The sequence below is a fragment of the Thermobia domestica genome, chromosome 1 (assembly GCF_964235325.1).
Source record: "Thermobia domestica chromosome 1, izTheDome1.hap1.1, whole genome shotgun sequence".
NCBI lineage: Eukaryota > Metazoa > Arthropoda > Insecta > Zygentoma > Lepismatidae > Thermobia > Thermobia domestica.
Window position 1 is genome coordinate 114,671,995 of NC_137454.1, and position 21,397 is coordinate 114,693,391.

General features: G+C 36.0%; 1 protein-coding gene across 1 annotated transcript in view; it reads left to right on the top strand.

The window, feature by feature from the left end:
* The first annotated feature begins 2,784 nt into the window (after positions 1–2,784).
* Positions 2,785–21,397, top strand: part of LOC145688201 (putative small nuclear ribonucleoprotein Sm D1) — a 56,865-nt gene continuing 38,252 nt past the window's right edge. The window contains exon 1 of the mRNA XM_081762087.1: positions 2,785–2,940. Within this exon, the coding sequence (XP_081618213.1) occupies positions 2,927–2,940 (14 nt within the window). The 5' untranslated portion in view covers positions 2,785–2,926. The remainder of the gene's footprint in view (positions 2,941–21,397) is intronic.

A 21,397-nucleotide genomic window follows, 5' to 3' on the forward strand; every position in this document is an offset into this window, starting at 1 on the left:
ATGAGTGGAAAAATTAACATATGCTTGTGATCATGGCTATCGCTCGGGCCGAATTATTAACTAAATAAACCTTAGATAGCTACGGGGACAAGAGTGAGCACAACATTTAAACACGTTTATAAAGGTTTGGTGGTGTGGGTGTGTATGCCAGAGAGTGGCGGATCCAGGGGGGCGATCGCTCCCCAGAAGAGGAAACTTTCTTATTTTATACATATAAATAAAACTCATTCCAGAGTTTGAAGCTGTTAAAAGTAGCTCTAAGTAACAGTATGACAACCCACCGCCCCACCAGAAGTCGGTGTTGGATCCGCCCCTGATGTCAGATGAGAATATACGTGCATGGTTATTGTCGGTAGATTTATTAAATTAATAAAGCTCTTATTTATTACAGATGTCACACACACACACACACACACACACACACACACACACAGCATATATTATATATATGGGGGTAAGGCATTATTGTCTTATTTTGAAATTTGCACCCTCAGACTTTATGTCCTGTGGACTAATTTTATCCCCCCCAATATAGATTATCTAATTCGCACTCTGCTAATAACGCAGAAAACATTAAAAATTTCGTATATATAAATAACTAAAATACAAAATAGAGACATTGATTAACACACTACTTTTTGTTTCATGCGTTTATCATAATTAGGAGTAATGTTATTGACCTGTGTGTCAACCCTTACGAAAACGCTTTAAATAGCGCCGTGTAAAGGGCTTTGGACAAACGTCACACAGAAACAGAACTTGAACTCTAACAGGACACTGATTTTCCATCTTAGCCCACTTTAAAATTTCAAGCCTTGCTCTTGAAGCTTAAGTTTCACTTTAAATTAAATTGTCAATAATTATCATGTATTCTTAATATTTCAGAAAAATGTCCCGACTATACACACTGAAAATATGTTAGCCTAATCAGTGACGAAACTAGACATTTGGCACCCAGGGCATCTACACCAATAAACACACAAATTAGTTTGCTGGCTCCAGGGGCAATTGCCCCGATTGCAGCCTCTTGCTTTGATCTAGCCGAGTTCAATTATTTTTGGTTACTTTTACCCTTGAGCTCTAAAACTGAGTAATGGATGTGCCTTCATTAAAATGATGAAGTGAACATTCTTTGAAGCAAAAAGAGGAAATGTTTTTCTTCCCCTAATATCAAACAATATCAGAATAGACATTTCAATGGGAACTCCTTACAGCAAAAGAAGTATATGTGGCTTTTTCCTTTCTTTCGTTTGTGTACCTTCACTAGTTTTTTTTAAATTTTTTTATTTTAGAATTTGACGTAAATTAAAATACACAAAGCACTTCATACCCACACCAAATGGCCAAAGCACAGCGGTAGAACATCAGCTTAAGATTCGGAAGATGGTGTGATCGATTCCTCGTGGGTAAATATTTCGACTCTGGAGTTTACCCAGATTCTTCCTCGGTGTCACTAGGGAAATTTTTATGGTCCTATTGACTCATTTCCCTCATTTTTATCCCCTGAGCCTCGGATGTTTCAAAGCCTTAAAGTAAATTTAGTTGAAGTAACTTAACGCTACTATCATGTAGTCGATGCAAAATTAATATTGTTAGTTTTGAGATTATATTTGAAGGAGGGGTATTAATTAGTATATTCTATTGAAAATTCATGTCACATTGATTTACTGTTCTGCATAATTCCTACAACGTAAATTTCTCAGAAATACTTAATGCTTAACTTTTCTCAGAAATGCACATTTTGACGAAGAACAAAAATCTGTGATAAAAGTTGGTATTCACTGACTGAACTAACTGAATGGAATATCTGTGGACCAGTCCCACGAACTCCTGATATCTCTCTGATTACTAAACATCAGATAACGGAATGATACACCCTGTCACGGGAGTAACCACTTTTATACAAAATAACATTACTACCGCGACCAAGTGTAATATTTTACTGCAGTGCTTGCTATTTGTAAGTAAGCATATCTTATTTTAGTATGACTTTCAACATCGAAGTGAATGAGAGTGCCGACTGATTTTGCTTTTTTACTGGTTCTTTGTCCAAAACAAAGAAGATAACCAGATAAGTGACAGAGGTTAAAAGGGACGTTCAGATAGTGAGGACAATGCATGCACCTTACAGATTTCGATGAATTAGATCTTGCTGTACTACAAACAAAAAAGAGCGTGGAGCTTTTTAGTACTCGGAACGCAGACTATCGCAACATACGGTATTCTGCAGTTGGTAACTCTGTTGTCGAGAGATGTTTCGGTAGTAGTTTTACTTGTGACCACTATCAACTCAACGTTTGTCGACCTATAGCGGTATCAGTCTGTGGGGGGGGGGGCACTAGGGGGCCAAGAATTTGAGTAAGGGGGCCTAGCCCCCAGGCCCTTTCTTGGCTCCGCCACTGTTTTTGCTTACTTCGATCATTAAATATCATGACTTATAACACTCTTATATCGCTTCCATGCTTAACAGTATGTTCTCATGTGTCTATATTTGCAGACTTTATGTTGGATATTCTTGCGTTTTACGAATATATATGGTGCACACATATTTGAGTTTTTTAAAATGTTTTTTTCTAAATCATAGTTCATACTTCTGTAAATTTTACAAAACCATGCCCCATAAACTGGGATATCACCCGAATTATATTATTTGAGTTCGATGAGTTTTATAATTTACAAAATAGGACCGATTAATTATTACGGAATGGTGTCCAGGGTTGGAATCCTCTTTCTCCGAAATTTCCATATGAAAAGGACAATTGTCTTTAGTTGGTTTACTTTGCAATACAGTAGTTGCTAACATCGGTATTACTGGCAACTCTGAATTGCTAGATTCATGGACGCTTAGGCGGCAACGCTATATTTTGCATTGTTTGGAACCGCGCTCTTGGATTAGGAGAGTAATTTGTAACATTAAATTGACACAATGAAATTAGTAAGGTTAGTATTTTGTATGTATGAACTTCTTTGTGACTAAACTAATACTTATTTTTGCCTTCGTAATGTGCAGTCATGCCGGCTTCAATGTCGGACAATGTGCATGGTTTCACAAATACGTGTAAAGTTAAATTGTTTTTGTAGTAGAACATTGTCATGAGAAATTTTTGAATTAATTGATCTTTCATTTCCTAATGACTAATTTTGTAAGAGTATAGAGATTGCGAGAAATAATAATTACTAAATAGAGTAGTAGAGTCGACGTGAAAGAAGGTTGTGACAGGAAAGAGCGGAAATAAACCGTAAATGGCAATATTTTCTAGTTCCCTTATTACACTTTATAAAAGGATTTGCTTGTAGATAACTGTTGCCTACAGATGCTTAATGTGGGATGTGAGAGTATCGAATAAATTGTCGACACTGCGAATTTGGTGCATTAAAATTTGGATACGTTGCGATGGTTTAGATTACCACCGGAATGCGTTCAACTTTTAATGCTGTTAGATTACGTAAGTTTTTCTTTAGTTTATCGCCCGATGGTTATGCCATTTAGGCTAAGGGGGATGATAATTCATGAAAGTGAATGATTGTGAAAACACTTGGAGCTATCACTGAGAATCAAATCCACGACCACATGTACTAAAGGATACGCTGTTGCTCTTGGATCAGCGAGAGGGCTAACAAGTCTAATTTAGGTTCATACTGTCCTAGGTTTAACTTTTCAATGCCCGCTCCAACTGGTATACTCACTCAGAAACGAGGAATTTATGAAAATGGGTCAAAACTTCCCTAACCTTAATGTGACCCATTCGTACCCTTACCCTACTTATCCCTATCTTACTCGGTTATAGTTAAGGAGCCGTACTTCCCATTTAGGGAAGGACGAGAAACGCCATACTTTCAGGAATTATTCATTGACTATCTAGGATGTTAAAAAGTAGGTAATAGACTGAGTTCTTGCCCTTGTACTTAGGGTGTTTAGGTAGTGCAACAATAAGATGTATCCTCGTGCACGGGAGATGAGAAGTAGCTGTTCTTAACTATTACCTCTTACTCTAGCTGCCCTTCCCTACCCTGCTCTACTATATCACCCTTTTAAAGCAGTTTTACTTATCGTTATACAGCTGGAGTGTGTGTGTTATAAAGTTTACCCCTATTTTCTAATACAGTAGTATACAGTTCTTTACTTTTACTTTTAATCTATTGGAATAAATTAATGAATTCTTTCACTTACGGTCAGTACTGTCATCACAGTTAAATATTTCTAACAGCGCCGGCTTTGCTAGAGAGGTTTGTATACAAAGTGAAAACCATGAATTAGCTTTGTGGAATTAATTTATGGGCTTTCGACATTGTAGTAATGCCGATATTAGTCCATCACGTATGAGGGATAACGTACCTCGGTGAGCAAACTGCCCGGCGAATGTGAGAGGAAAAAAGAATGTGAAAGGGAAGGAAGCTGCTGTGTACCATTATGATCAATACCATCCCTGCTTTTTCCTGACGTGAATGAGGAACATGCCACTCAGGATGAGTGTCCTGAAAAAGATTTTACAATTTTTAGATCGGAAATCGAACATGGAACAACTCGCACCAAAGTCGAAATTAACTTGGTGTAGGTAAATTCCGTGCTCTCCTCTTTTACAGAATGGTACATGATTTCATGATTTTTGTAGGCTTATTACTTTCAGTAGTAAATTGATTCCATATAGGACTACCTTATAGCTGGATGTTTAGGAAAGTTGCAGGGTCTGATCATTATGAATATAAAAACAACGGCCGGATATAGGCCATAAAGATGGCGGTGTAAAAAACACAAGGTAACCTGTTCCATGTGCCACTATACTGTAGCCACTGTATCTCTGGCTCTGACAGCTATGCGAAAAAGAAAGCGAGAGTTGATACTACACTGACATCCCCACAAGGCCCAATGAGTGACCGACCTGTCACCGCGTTGGCATGGAAACCATACGTTGTTGGCACTCTGCCTTCTTCCTTTTGTTTGTGCATAGTTGAGTGAAAAGTTCTTTGAGATTGTATTTGATTATTGCAACTTTGTGTTGTTTTCTTTCCTTTTTGTGTGTTTGGGTGTCCTGTTAAGAATATTATAATTAACTGGTGACAATGGTTAGTTCTTGAGAACCGAAACGAAAGAAAATAGGGGGGTATAAAGGACAACGCCGAGAATTGATATCCAGACTTGGTGAATATTTCGAGAACGAGTGCGATAATTGTGGTCCTCTTCTTCCTGCGACCAGGATGGTGAACAGAGTGGCTGATGCCTTGCGTGTGGGAAACAAAAGAAAAATGTTCCGAAGAACTTAATTCTCCTTCTGGAGTTTTGGTTACTCTAGAAAATATATATATAATTGTATCCTTACACGGAAAGTGAAAAATCCATGAAAATTCAGCATTTATTAAGCAGTTCATTTCGATTGTATTTGCTTGATTTTTCTGTTTATTCTTAGTTTGTACGGTTCAACCCACGACAAATTGGGAACATTGTTTTGTCCACGTGCAAAACTGTCAGAGCCAGAGACGTAGCGGCCGTAGTATAAAAAGAAGTGTTTTTAGCTAGTGATGGCAGACCAAAGATGATGTCTGTACAGGGGAAAGGCTGTAAGAAGAAAAGTCACATCAGCGACGGCAGGTATGCGAGTGTAGTGGAAACGCACCCTATATGTCATGTTATTGATGTTTTACCTAACAGACTGCTTTATCGTGACGGACCGATCATGACTCAACACACTTCCTCATACCCAGGTTCAGTGCATAGACTATTACGTGCTTACAAGTATACAGTTCATATTACGAACATACAGGATGTAACACGTAACGACGGACAATATATATATATATATATATATAAAGTAATCAGTATATATATTAAATATTGTGGGTGCGCTTTATAATACATGCTTCAGGTGCGCATCGGTAAGTAGAACCTCTGTGATAGAATGTAGTGATGTAGGGTTAGCGTAGATAGGGAAGTTGTACCAATCTGGTTAAAGTTAATAGTGTGTAATTTTTTGTCTGCTTAAGGATACCAAGTGCAGTGGCGATTGTAAAATTCATCCGATATTTCTTCTGTAAATTTTACAAACTGGTGCTTTCGTGAAATAGGATAGCACCTTTGTTTCTTCATACTTAAATAAAATAAACTTCGTAACTACTGTCTTCAGAAGGAAGTTCCGGGAACAGATTTATTTTCATTGATTAATTACTGGAAACCTCAGCAGTGAAGCCATTTGTCCCAGTCGGGAGAAACAAATGTGGGCTCTACTTCCGTAGTTGGAATAGTTTTTACAATGCTAAGAAGATAGTTCATGATGACTTGGCTTGTGGAGAAAAATAAGTAGAGTAACAACAATTGGTTTGTTGATTTGGGAGCTCAGCACCGAGGCTGTATGAGACTTGAACTGACGGTTTAACATGGGATCCCAAACTACATGAGGTCCCACTAGGAATCGAATTGGGTCTCACATCGAAGACGCGTACGTTAAGCATACATTCCGCAAAATTAGAAGGGTCATTCCACGTCAGTTCAACAAAGGCTTTTAACCCACTATCTCAGATTTGGATGAAATTTGGTAGTGTTATAAAACTTTTCATATTGATTACAAGTGTGTAAATTTTATTGCAATAGCATCAGAGTGGTTCAGAAGTTATTGCATTTCAAAAATGAGAAGAAAGTCCATTTTTAACAGTCGTGACACGATATTTCTCCGTTTTGGAAGAACACTAAAACACAAAAACATGATTCTTTTTTTTTTTTTTATTCAGATTGTCTTGAAGTTGTTTTCCATTAAAAACATGAAAACTTTCCTTAGAGCTGATAAAAAATTTATAGTCATTTGAAAGGTAACATTTTGAGAAAAAACTAGAACGCCATGTTGTAAGCTTCAAACCTTTATTTCTCAAAATCTCCATTACAAATATACGAAATCGTGTGGACCAAATACCCCTAATTACTGAACTACCAATTTCATAAAAAACGTAATGCAGTGAAACCTGTCAACTTGGCCACCTGCTTATCTTGGCCTAGTTCGTCTTGAACCTGCATTTTCCCATAAGACATTCGTTACTTACTACTCTATAAGTTGGCCATACTGAAGCAGTGTTTACCCTATGATGATGATAAATTTACCTGCGTATCTTGGCCACGAAAATACAGTTTTGTTATTTTTCTTAACTCTTTCGAATTCCCATATGAGAGGCAGGTGTTCTGTATTTGTGACTGGACACAAAGAAGCATAGATTCGCACGATTTGTTCTTGGAGGTCAATGGCCAGAACACTACCCTCATAAAGGGGTGGTGAAGGAAGATGTGAATAAGAAAAAGCACGTAGAGGAATTCAGGAAATGGTTTTACGTATTTGTTTACCCTGTCTGTTTTGGTAAAATCATTAGCTATATCAACTTCTCTCATCAGTGGGGAGCTTTAGTAATTCCGAAAAATTCTCAACGTTAAAACTAACCATCTCAATTGTCACCTATTGGAACCTGTCGGCTTGTCAAAGATAGCGGAGTTTTTGAGATATGAATTCCCTCAAGATTTTCTCAAAACATCTTTGCTCCGAGGGAAACACTTCTAGCTCATTAACAAGAGGTAGTTAACTACAATATCAGAATGTGCATATCTGCCAAAAAGAATAAACCAAATATGTCTAGAATGAACCACCATTCAGTAACAACTGAAAAGAAGTCATATAAATTGCATATGAATTCCTCAATTTATAACAGCTTTTCTTGTTTTCAATCTGAATAACTCAGTGTGCTATAATATCAATTTCAATAAATTGCGTACATACGCTTCTATTTCATGGTTGTTTGTGTTATTGTGTTTTCAATCCGGATAATCCAATGTACCAGACTAGTTTTCAGGAAGAGAAAGGTATGCACATATATTAAACATACTATCAAGGGCGCCGATCCTGGGGGGACCAAGGGGGCCCGGACCCCCAAGCTCATGTGGTCCCCTTTTTATTTATAAGTATACAATATTTGGTATAATTTGAGTGCAATTTGTCTTAAAATCTTCATATATATACCTTCTGCATCTGAATGTCCCCCCCCCCAAATTTACACAGAAATCTGCGCTTTTTCATACTATAGTAATATTTTCTAGTACTGTATATTTTTATGATTACTCTATATACATTATTTATAAGTAGCTGTCGTGCCACTGCTTATTAAAATTTTACAATCAAGTAATACTAGAAATCCTATTCTAAAAATACACAAATCACACTTATTTTATGTAAGTTGTCCATTTTTCGATGGAACCGATGGTGGCCAACATCGGTTTCACTGTATATATATTCAATTAATACAGAACACTGTGTTTGACACCCTACTAACCTTTACGTAGGGCTCAAAACCCGTATTCACTGTGCTCTCATTTCCAAACAACAGCGAAATTCGTCTTTTTCTTTCTTGCTTTGAAAATGTCCATGACACTAGTAGAAAAAATACTACATGGTTCAACGTTCTTAATCTTTCCGAAAGTCAGACTTAGTGGATGTATTTGAAGATCTTCCAAATATTGCTTACCCCGCACAACGAAGGGCGTATCAGCTAGTGTATCTATAACAAGTAAAATCTTACACTGCTGTTCTAATGTAGTATAGTTATTGTTAGAATTAAAGAAACTATTGTATCTCAGTGTGATTCCCCCAACTAATTATGACTATTCAATACAAAGTTACTGCATTCTTTCAGATGAAATGGAACATGACGTAACAACAGTCTTCCGAACACAGAAACTGATAATGTCGGGTTTAAAACAAAATTTTTCTCAAGTAACATATTTTACTGATGGGTGTGGAGCCCAATATAAAAACTGCAAAATCTTCGTAAATCTTTACTTCCACGCAAGTGGTTTCCATGGTATGGTGGCATTTTTTTTTTTTTTTTCTACCAGCCTTGAAAAGTCCCCATGCGATGGAATTGGTGGAGCTTTTAACCGAGTTGTGACAAAAGCAAGCCATCAGAGACCAGTGTCTGATCAAATAAATACATATATCCTTATGTTTCATTTCGGTGAAGAAAACATCATTAGCACCAATATTTTTCTTTGTCTACAAAGAAGAAATGGCTGTTGTTCGTTCCACACTTCAGTAAAGATTTCTGAGAGCAAAAACCATTCCGGGAACACATGCAAAGCATTGTTTTGAAAAAACTGGTCCATTAAGATTGGAGCGAAGTGTACAGCTCTGGGTGAAGATTTTAGTTAGTGAATAGTGATGAAGGTGATGCATCAGTGAATTTCCTACATCCCCATGGTCCATTTCCCATTTATTGTGCTGAAAATGATTCCTGTTGTGTTCCGTTTACTCACATCTTAGATAAAGTTGATACAACTGCTGCTACTGGCAGAACATACCAGTTACCTCCAAAGTCTCTGCAAGTAGTTACTTCCTTGTGGGAAGCGTGTACAAAAAGTACTTCATCTTAATATCTAATTACAGCAAAACCGGGGGGGTGGCTCAGTGGTAGAGCGCTCACCTCTGATGCTTGGGGTCCCGGGTTCGATCCCAGCCCCCGCCAAGTGAACTTTGTGGTGGACAAACACCGTGCTCGTGGGTTTTCTCGGGGTTCTCCCGTTTCCTCCCACTTTCTTCATTCCACTATTTCACTCATCTCTCATCATCACCGTCTCCTTTAGCCTAACCGGCATAACCGTTGTACGTAAAACTTAAAGATTTCATTTCATTTTTTACAGCAAAACCGATTATTTATTTTGTGTGCCATAACATGTAGGCCTATAATACTATCAAGCTTTATTATATTTGCTTCTTTGGTAGTTATTTTAATTAACATTTAAAAATGCTAATGCTCATTTATTGTTCAGATTAATGTATTTTTTCCCCCTTACCTATAAATTTTCGAAACTCCCTATTTCTCCTCCGTGTTTGAATGACCCATCACAGTTCTTATATAGTGAAAATAGATGTAATAAGGTGACTGCAAAATGTGGCACAGATACGTCTAACGCTGTGACAGGTAACCCTGAAATTAGTTGGCAATCCTGACAACTGGGTTGCTTGGAAGGAGTAGTAATGCTCACAGACGTGTTTCTAGGATACCGAAGAGTGCTTATATCAGCATTTTTGGGGGGGAGGGGTATGTTAAATCGTATGGAAGTTATTGAAAAAAAATTTCTCAATCGTTGGCAACACTGACTGGGATATCTTCTCAGTGTACGGATGGCCCATCACAATTTTTGTATATGTGAAACTAGATGTAATAAACTTTCAAACAAAAACAAAATCATTGAAATCCATGATGGGGATTTTGAGAAATAAAGGTTTTAAGTTTACAAAATGGCGTTCTAGTTTTTTCTCGAAATGTTACCTTTCAAATGACTATAAATTTTTTATCAGCTCTAAGGAAAGTTTTCATGTTTTTAATGGTAAACAACTTCAAGACAATCTGAATAAAAAAAAGAATCATGTTTCTGGCAAAAATAGGAACCGAAATATGATTGTTCTAGTGTTCTTCCAAACCGGAAAAATATAATGTCATGACCGTTAAGAATGGATTTTCTTCTCATTTTTGAAATGCAATAACTTCTAAACTGCTGATGCGATTTCAATAAAATTTACATACTTGCAATTAGCATAAAGGGTTTTATAACACTACCAAATTTCATCTAAATCTGAGGTAGTGGGTTAAATTTCCCCAAAAATTCAGTTCAATTGACGTGGAATGACCCAGAAGCGAATTGGGAGTTTGTGGAAATGTGTGTTTAGAAAGAAATCTACTTCATTGCTTTCATGTTATCATGTGGACGTTGTTACTTGCAAACCTTAACAATGTTTCTCATCTCCGAAGCGAGTTGTAATATCAAATTCCTGTATACGGCATTGTGATCTTAACCTTTATTGCAAACCATCCGTGCAACTAGATGTGCTTACCTAAGCTCTTTTTTGAAGAAAGTAAAAATTTCAGTCCCTTGTAACCTTTTTCCTACTTGTTAGAAATACGTTACACCAGGGTTGGCTGGTTTAAACCATCTGTTTTTTTCAAAAAAAACCAACTGGTTTAAACCAAAGAACGAAAAATGTTCGTAAAAGTGTAACTATTCGTAAAATCTTGATGAAAACATATTTATAGGTTATCACGTTTCACTCCCATATATTATTCGCACTACATTCAGATTAAATTTCCCATTCTTTACTCAAAGAGATTATATTACAAAAGCAACTTTTTTAATGTAACTTTATGGATGTTTCTTTTGTGATTTTTTTTTAGTTTATTATTATTGTTATGCAACCAAAGGAAAATTCTAAACATTGTTTTGTTTTAATAATGTTTACTATTGATAAAATACATCAAAATGCCGTACTTTTTTGGAGAGAGGGGTCATAGAAACCTCACTGGAGGCAATTATTGGAATAACAAGAATCTTTGTAACTATTTTTGTATGAATGGGTCAGATCCAAAGTGGACTCAAATAATTCTATCTTTATTCATTTTTCTTACTGATATGCAAAGTAAGTCGTTATATATCTTTAACTTGGACTAATAAAAGTCGTAGTGAACTGACTTGACTAAATTAGTCAGGGTTGACTGGTTTAAACCAGCTGGTTTTATCAAAAAAACCAACTGGTGTAACCCCCCCCCAAAAAAAAAAACGAAAAATGCTTTAAATCGTGTGAATTTCATGGTGACGTTTCCACATATCAAACCATCCACATTACGTTTGTCTACTTTTCACCTTTGAATCAAGGGGTCCCGTGTTCAATTTTCGATCGAACCACAACCCATCTTTCAAGTGTAAACCAAGTAGCGATTCGAGGTGTCCCTTTAAGGGAAAGTCTTCTCCGTGGTAACCTTGGTATTTCATAAGGATGTTAAGCCTAAACATACGAAATGAAACCAAATTATATATTTCTATTGAATCAATGCCTGTTGTTTTATAAAGAAGCAAGGTTTTTTAAATATAGTGATAGAAATTGGCAAAATTTATGAATTGCCTACGTAGCTTCCAACATCAACTTGGATTTGACTTTAATTTTATTGAATGATATCTACATGCCAAATTTGTAATTTAATACCTCAGTTTTAGCGTAGTGATTATGATACGTTGACCTTAAAATTTTACATACAAATACATTTAAAGTAATAACAGGATTTAAGGCGGGAGTTTCCCGATTTATATATAATTCTGGTATATATAATGTTTTTACTTGTGTAACTGTTTATCTTTTTGTCCTTCTGAATTGACTCTTGACAATTACATTAGCAAGTAGGCTTATGTAAAGAACAGTACATCGTATTTTTATCAGGAGTCCTTCGTGAGTGAGTCGGCAATCGCATTTGTGACCAATTAGTTTCGGTTCTGTGTCCAAATGGACAATTTCTCTTGGATGTAAGTCGAGAAGCGGTTTGGATTCCACTTTAAGCTTATGTGACACTTTCCAGCATAACTTTGTTGTTGCATAATAACACCAAGGCGAAACAAACTCATTTCTGTTCATATCTAATATAATTACATAGAGTAAATTATTTAAACCAAAAAAACCTGGTTTTTTGGTTTTTTTTTAATAAAAACCATGGTTTTTGCCAACCTTGAAATTAGTTCTTCTGTACTCTGTAGTACTTTGAAATTGTCCATATGTAATTCTGTATAATGTTTCCACTTGTGCAATTGCTTATCTTTTTGTCCTTTTGTCCTAATGTCTCTTGATGATTATATTAACAAATATGTAAAGATTAGCCAACGTATTTTTATCAGGAGTCCTTTGTGAGTGAGTCGGCAGACGTATCGCATTTGTGGCCAGTTAGTCCCGGTTTCGAGTTCAAATGGAGGACAATTTCTCTTGGATGTAAGCCGAGAAGCGGTTTGAATTCCGCTTTAAGCTTATGTGACCTCTTCTAGCATTACCCGGTTGTTGCATACTAACACCAAGGCGAAACAAGCTTATTTCTGTCCATATGTGATATAAATACATAGAGCAAATTATTTAAACCAAAAAGCCTGGTTTAAACCAAAAAAACTGGTTTTAAACCAAAAAACCCTGTTTTTTTCAATAAAAACCATGGTTTTTGCCAACCCTGCGTTACGCCGTGGTACTGGTATTCGACACAAGCTACTTCCGATGTGCATTAACATGTCTCTGATGCCTTCTTCTCAGATTTAGTGGTTAGCGTGTGCCCGGTGCATGTGGTTCCAGGTTCGATTCCCAACAGGACAGTAAAAAAAATCACGGTCGTTCACTTTTTTAATCATCCGTCTCCTTTAGTCTAAAGGGCACGATCGTAGGCCGTTACAACTAAACACAATTCATTCATAATTTTTGGTGCATTAAAACAGATACCGTATAGTAATAAATTCACCCTCATAGACAGAAGATGATAAAAAGAAATGTTATTTAAGTTAAAGAATAAAAAATAGATGAAGATGAGTAACGTTCATTTACCAGACATAATTAGGGAAGTCAAGAACACCATTTCGAAAAATATGGCTTTTAGAAGACAACATGGCAAAAATAAAATAAAATATAAAAATTGATCAACTTAACTGTGATCTATCGGATATCTTAAGTACACTAAAAGAATATATCCATGCGATTCATCATCCAGCGTACAAATTAGCTCAATGGATAAGTCAATATTTGTTACAAAACACGACAAAATACCAATGCATAGTTAATGATAGTTTAGAGGTTAATACTGAAGCATGGTTTCATGTCAATACAGTTCAGTTGAAACTAGCATCAATAAACAATGTTGCCATGTTTACTCCAAACCTATAAATTTAGCTACACTTGGTTTCCAAAAATGAACCAGTTGGCCAGTAGCCAGTTGATCAATAGCCACTGGTTACTACTAGGTACCAAAATGTTCAACATCGTCTTAGGTATTGATCACCACCAATATGATCTCTCTGTGACTTACGGTTCCCGAGACATGGCTCCTCAAATCTTTGGAAATCGGTCATGTTCTGGCCAATATCTCGGGAACGGTAAGAGTGGCGCGAAAAATTTAATCATTTTCTCAGTTAGATTTTGATGCTCTATCAAATGCAGGGGCCAAAATTGAAAAAATCGCAAATAACAGACCGACACACACACAGAATTCAGTAACGAACTTCTTAAGTTCGTTCATAAGCTGAATGACTTAGAAATTTATGAGGTAACCAGGGCTCCCAGCTGTCCTATTTTCCTATTTTTTCCTATATTTTGGAAATTTGTGTGTATTTGTCCTATGTTTTAGTCTCGTCCTATATTTCCTATATTTTTCAGTGATTGAATTATTAAAAATACAAGCCAAGGGCAGTTCCAGTGATTCAAATTGCTACATATTAGTAACATGCTAAATGTGTCTTAGAATTTTTTCTGAGAGATTAGTCACTATTTTTTTTATTTGCTTTTTCCTATCCTCCCATGTCCACTCTTTTTCTTTTATTCTTTCTGTTTCCTATGTGCTTATTCTTCGGCAGTGAAGCTTAGCTGATGAATCGTGCCATGCTCCAGTTTCTTAATAACGCAAGCTGTTAGAATTTTCTTTCGGCAGTGTATGTGCAGCAGTATTGGCTAGACATTAAGGTGTGTTGGTATTCACCAGCCTTCCAATATTGTACATAATATGCAGGGTTCTCACGCGTCCTGGAAAACCTGGAAATAAAAAGTGTGTTGTAGAAACGCCCTAGAAAAGTCATAGAAAGCAGAAAAATGGTGAAAATCCTGGTTGCCTTAGGATTGTCTCTTTGTGGTCACCACTGACAGAATATTTCTTTAATTACCTTCCCAAGCAAAATCAAATTTCATTACAGTCAGAACACTACAAGAGAATCCGTCAGAACTTGAGATTTCCTGTTACATTTGCATACTTACATTTTCTTATGAGTGTAGACACTTTGTTTGATAAATTCCTTGTGATTATACAAAAACAGGAACCACTTACCTACATTTTGCATGATTAATTGAAAGAATAATGGCAAGAGTTGTAGTATTTGATCTGTACAATGAAAAAACTTCTGATCTTCTAAATATAAAAGTGAAAGACGAAAAAATCTACTGCCAGATAACAAAATTGATGTCGGTGATGAAGGCGCTCAATTGGCATCGAAAGAAGTCAATAAGGTGCAACAACAGTTATTAACATTAAATGCAAAGAAATTCTTCATAAAAGTAACAAGCTACCTTCAACAAAGGCTGCCGTTAAACAACCGGATTTTAAATCATAGCCAGATTTTGCACCCTGCTATTAGACATGCAAAGGAAGAGCAAGATAATGTATTGTCATCTTAGAAACGATTAGCGTTTTGAGTGCCTTAGGTGTTGACCAGTCAGGAAATTGACAAAGCTGTAGATGAGCAGCAAATTTATATGAGTGATCAGAGCATACGCGATGACTTTGTTGATTGTAGTGTTGACTGTATTGGAACAAAGTAATGCTGCTCGAAAATAACACAAGGAAACCAAGGTGTCCAACAATTATTAAACTTGTGAAAGCATTGTTAACACTTTCACACGGGTAGGCATCTGTTCAATGTGATTTCTCGACAAATAAGAACATGCCATCCAAGAGACAAGGAGTGAATGAAAAAACCATCAATGGGTTACGAATGATTAAAGACAGTGTGTGAAAATGTAAATGAAGTAAATATCACTAAAAAAAAATGTTACTGTACTACAAAGAAGCACATAAGAAATATCGTGAAGATATGGCCAGATTAGAACAGCAAGAAAGTGAGCATAAGTTCACAGCAGAAAAGACAAAAGTGAGTGCCAAAAAAGGAGTGAAGGAAAACATGGGTGTTGAAAGCTTATGAAGTTGAAAAAATAATTTCAGAGGGAAACATTCGGCTTCAGAAAACAATAAAGCATCGGCTCATAAATGACGTGTCAGCTTCACAAGCTCCGATTGAGGCTGGAACCAAAAGGCTTAAAAATGCCACAACAAAAGTGTCGCAAAAGTAATACGCATACTAGTTTATTATTGTGCCTTTAAAATGTAGAAGTAAAAATGTATAATAGTGGTGGATCGAGGGAAAGGCATAGGCAGCTCGGACTACAAGAATCTTTCACTTAATCAGTAAATCAAGTCATTTATTTCAATCTCTCTCTCTCAAACAATACAGTAGGCCTGCTAAGTTTAAAAAGTAAAAAGTTATATATACTTTTATTCTGTATTAAACTAAATCTTGTTTCCAGTTGCCTATTGAGGTGAAGGGTGGCCTTTTCTTACAATACATTTATTTTTTTTTTCTGTGCTTCAGATATTCCATTGTATAAACTAAACTGTCCTATATTTTTTCAATGTCCTGCTGGGAGGCCTGGGTAACCAAAATGTTACGTAAGTTATTAAGAAAAATTAATTTCACAATAATTTTATTTTATGTAAATTTCTGTGTATTTCATTGTACTGAGCTGAGTAGTTTATTATTTCTACAACTTGTATTGTACAGTCATTAGCAAAAATGTGTGTGCAGACTCTTTGCTTTGTCAATATCTTCCACCAGATTACCAGTGGTACTATATTTTTAATCCTTTACAGAGTTTTTAGTTCTGTCAATGAAACTTGAGTTAAATTTGTTCATTCGTTTTGAAGTTATCGCAAGAACATGGTAGTGTCTTACCGGTACTAACTTTGGTTTGTAGCGTGCGATAATATCCTGTTTAGTTTCGACATCTATGATTTCCTGTGAAACTATTAATTAAACCTAGAAATGTGTCTGTTTTTAGACCTCGTTCAGATTACACAAGATGTTCTAGATAGGAAGTTTAAACTTAGCTTCAGAAGGTTGTTTATCCAAAGAAGTTTTACTGTGTTGCGGATGAAGTACGTTACAAATGAGAGTTATGTCAAATGAATTTAAGTCTGCTTAACCTTTCCACATGCCAACCTTCCTAAAATTCATACCCATGGGTGTTTTTTTTTTTGGGGGGAGGGGGGAGGAATTATTAAAAACTCAGCTATAAGCATCTTGTAATAATGTAAACGGCGACAAATTGTTTGAACGAACTACCGTCATCTTTGCCAGTCTGATTGAAGAAAGAAGAAAAACTGCTGAACACTTCACATTGTTAAGCTGCCTCCACTTACAGATAATAATAGAAAAGTTTATAGAGATGAAATGGATGGTTTTTTGAACACTATATAGAGATGAATTGGTTACATTTTGGATACCTTGCACTACAGGAAAAAAAATGTTACTATGTGATCAAACCTAAACTAGTATAAAGAACATTCACTTAAGAATGAAACACGTTCCATAACATTTAAACAGCGGGTAGTACAAGTAAAAATCTTCAGAACCTGTAACTGAAGAAAACGTAAGTTGCAGTTCAGATAAAATACTTCTTCAAAAAAGAAACATATACTATTAGCTCCTCTATTCAACGTTAAGACACAATTGTGATATGCTGGAAGTTTTCAGTGATTTATATAGCTGTCCTTTTATTCTTAAAATTACTTCGTACAAGTGCAAGTTAGATCTTATAATCACCCACAATTTTTTTCTTCAGTTCAAGGAATCAAAAATGTTCCCTGTCACTTGCAAATATTTTTCCGTAATCTGAGTGTTGGGGGCAAATTCATAATGTTGTGTACAACAGCTTATTTAAGTTTGGTTATTTTCAGTCACACTGGCCAAGACGATGATGGCTCGTTGAAACAATTGATCGGTTTCTATAGTGTTATAGGATGCTTGTAGATAAGTTCTTTAATGGGAATGAGCGTCCTATAAATACTAGCTTTGCGCTGTAAAACTCGCTTCTATTCGTTAAATTTTAATGAAAAAATTATTTTTACCCAAAAGTGATCAATCTTCATAACCAGAGCTTGAGAGGTCCACTAGTACTTTTTACATTTGGCGAGTAAAATCCAGTCAATCAAAAACGTGTTTTATTCCACACAACGAATAAAGAAATGTAATATTGCAATGCACCGCCACCAATAAACAAAATAAATAATGTATTGATATGTCTACTGTGTCGCGAAGTGATTTTTGTTTTCTGCAAAATGGTCTGGCTAGTACTTGCAAGCAAGATTTTTCAAACCTTGTTCATAACTAATTTTTACATGGTATATCGCTGAATTAACTCCTATAGAGGAATTAGTATGATACAAAATAGGATATTTCTTCCATTTACCATACATGATCAGGATGTCTACCAATCTAGGGAAAAAAAAGAGACAGACAGACAGACCTGAAAAAATCAGAGAATTTGTAAATCTAATCTAGTCTACTTATAGAATTATACTGTGGCCGCTGTATCTCTGGCTCTGACAGCTATGCGAAAAAGAAAGCAAGAGTTGATACTACACTGACCCCGCCCCCCTACAAGGCCCAATGAGTGACCGACCTGTCGCCGCGTTGGCATGGAAACGAGACGTTGTTGCCACTCTGTCTTATTCCTTTTGTTTGTGCATAGTTGAGTGAAAAGTTCTTTGAGATTGTATTTGATTATTGCAACTTTGTTTTCTTTCCTATTTGTGTGTTTGGGTGTCCTGTTAGGAATATTGTTGTAATTAACTGGTGACAATGGCTAGTTCTTGAGAACCGAAACCAAAGAAAATAGGAGGGTATAAAGGACAAAGCCGAGAATTGATATACAGACTTCGTAAATATTTCGAGAACGACTGCGATAATGGTAGTCCTCTTCTTCCTGTGACCAGGGTGGTGAATAGAGTGGCTGATGCCTTGCGTGTGGAAAAATCCACTGTTAAGAATATAACAAAAGAAAAATGTTCCGAAGAATTTAATTCTCCTTCTGGAGTTTTGGTTATTCCAGGAAAATATATATATATATATATATATATATATATATATATATATATATATATATATATATATTGTATCCTTACGCGGAAAGTGAAAAATCGATGAAAATTCAGCGTTTATTAAGCAATTCATTTCGATTGTATTTGTTTGCTTTTTCTGTTTATTCTTAGTGTGTACGGTTAAACCCACGACAAATTGACAATATTGCAGGGTTGGCTGGTTTAAACTAATGTGGTTTAAACCAAAAAAGAAAAAATGCTTTAAATCGTATGAACTTTTTGGTGACGTTTCCACATATCAAACCATCTGCATTAGTTTTATGTCCTTTTCACCTTTAATCAAGGCGTCCCATGATCAATTCTCGGTCGAACCACACAACCCATTTTTCAAGTGTAAACCAAGTAGCGGTTCGGATATCACTTTAAGCGAAAGTCTTCTTCTTTATAACCTAGGTATTACATAAGGATGTGAAGCCTAAACATCAGAAACTAAACCAAATTGTATATTCTGCTTGCCTGAATTCCCGTTTTATAAAGAAGCCGAGGCTGCTTAAATATATTGATTGAAATTGGCAGAATTTATCGACTGCCTCAAATAGCTTGGATTGGACTTCCAGTTTTAATTTAATTGAATGATATCTACAGAGTGAATTTGTAATTTTATACCTCAGTTTTAACGTACTGATTATGATACGTTGTCCATAAAATTTTACATGCCAGGCAATAACGGGAATGCTTTGCATTTAAAGAAATAACAGGAAATTCCCAATAGCTAAGGCGGGAATTTCCCGATTTATATATAATTCTGTATAGTGGTTTCATTTGTGCAACTATTTTTTTTTTTTTTTTTTTTTGGTCCTTCTGAAATGACTCTTAACAGTTATATTAATAAGTATGTAAAGATCAGTACAACGTATTTTTATCAGGAGTCCTTCGTGAATGAGTCGGCAGACATCATTTTTGTGGCCAATTAGTTCCGGTTTCGAGTCCAAATGGAGAACAGTTTATCTTGAATGTAAGCCGAGAAGCGCTTTGGATTCCGCTTTAAGCTTATGTGACTCCTTCCAGCATAACCCAGTTGTTGCATAACACCAAAGTGAAACAAACCTATTTCTACCCATATGTAATATAAATACATAGAGTAAATAATTTAAACTAAACAAACCTGGTTTAAACAAAAAAATCCGGGTTTTTTTGGTTGTTTCAATAAAAACCATGGTTTTTGTTAACCCTACAACATTGTTTTGTCCACGTGCAAAACTTTCAGAGCCAGAGACTGTGACCCGCGTGGGTCCGTATCTTGTTCGGTACGCCTTTTATTGTGATAGTACTGGGTTCGATCCTCATGTGTGCGTTGCCAGAGTAAAGACTTTAATTACAATACTTGGATCCTACAGATCCCTAGGTGGGCTCGGACATCTACCATGGTCCGGGATTCGATCCTTTGCTACTGGTATGTCTCCTTTAATATTTATTATCAACTCGGATCATCCATTTCAGCCTTCCATATAGCTACTGGACACACAACTTAGGAGTTCGAACCAGAACGTTTTAGAGAACCAACATAAAATAAATTCTAATTGTACATTTAGCGCTGATGCAATTTATTAATGTATGAATTACTAAGTTGCATAAGCGCTATTCACTCGAGCTGTAAAGAAAAATGAATTAGATTGTTCCTTAAAATTAACACATGTAAATTTAAATTATTATTATTATTTTGAAAGGATACTCAACTTTTGGATTTTTGCTTTTAATTCACAACACTAAAACTTTACGAACATATAATACATCACTTTATGACACTTCAAATGAATAACTGATCACTGTGATATATATATATATATATATATTGATTTAATTTTAATTTGGGCCCGTTGATTATCGAAGACGCGGTTGACGCGGTCGCCACGAATTATTGGTTATGTTTCGTTACATTGCTGATTATACACCTTCACTAGCACTGTTCACTTACTTTGACACTGGAAGGGGGAATGTATTGGATATTCAGGGGTGATGTCCTGTATGTTGCGGGTTGCTCTCCTCTCATCTTCCTTGCGGCGAATTGGATTGTAAGCCGTTCTCCAGCTCCTTGTCGCTGTAATGACCTTTACTTTTACTTGTAAACAAATACTTTAAAATTGGTGACCATCTTCATTTTCACGACATTGGTTTTAGAGTTACGTTTCGTACTAACAAGAATTAAATGTTATTTCAACTTGTGTTTTCATTTCAGTCGCGCGCACTAAATTCAACGTGGTTGCTTCCCCGTGTGTGTAAGTCAGACTAAAGCACCTTTTCTCCCCGTCTCGTCGTGTTGCTAGGCCAAAGAATCAGTTTGCTACGCAGTTTGGTGATGTCAGAAGCTAAAAATAGCAATGACAGCCCATAGACAGGAATGTTTTGAGACGACTATTGTCCATTGTGCTGAATTTTAGCTCCTAATATGGGAAGGAGAGAGGAAGTCTGCGATTTCCGTTGGAGTCGAGACGCACATACATATATGCACATTCGTTTGTTGGCTGAGAGAAAAATTCTTGTGAGCACTTTTATGCGAGGTTCATATGAAAAGTTAAAAATTTCTTCTTAAAAATTAACTGAGCTGAACTGTATGGTTACAAAGGCGCTCGACAGGACGTTTGTTTTTGATCGAAGAGGAAAAACAAACAGAACCCTGCAACACTGATCACTTCACCATTGTCACCAAACTTCATCCATTGGT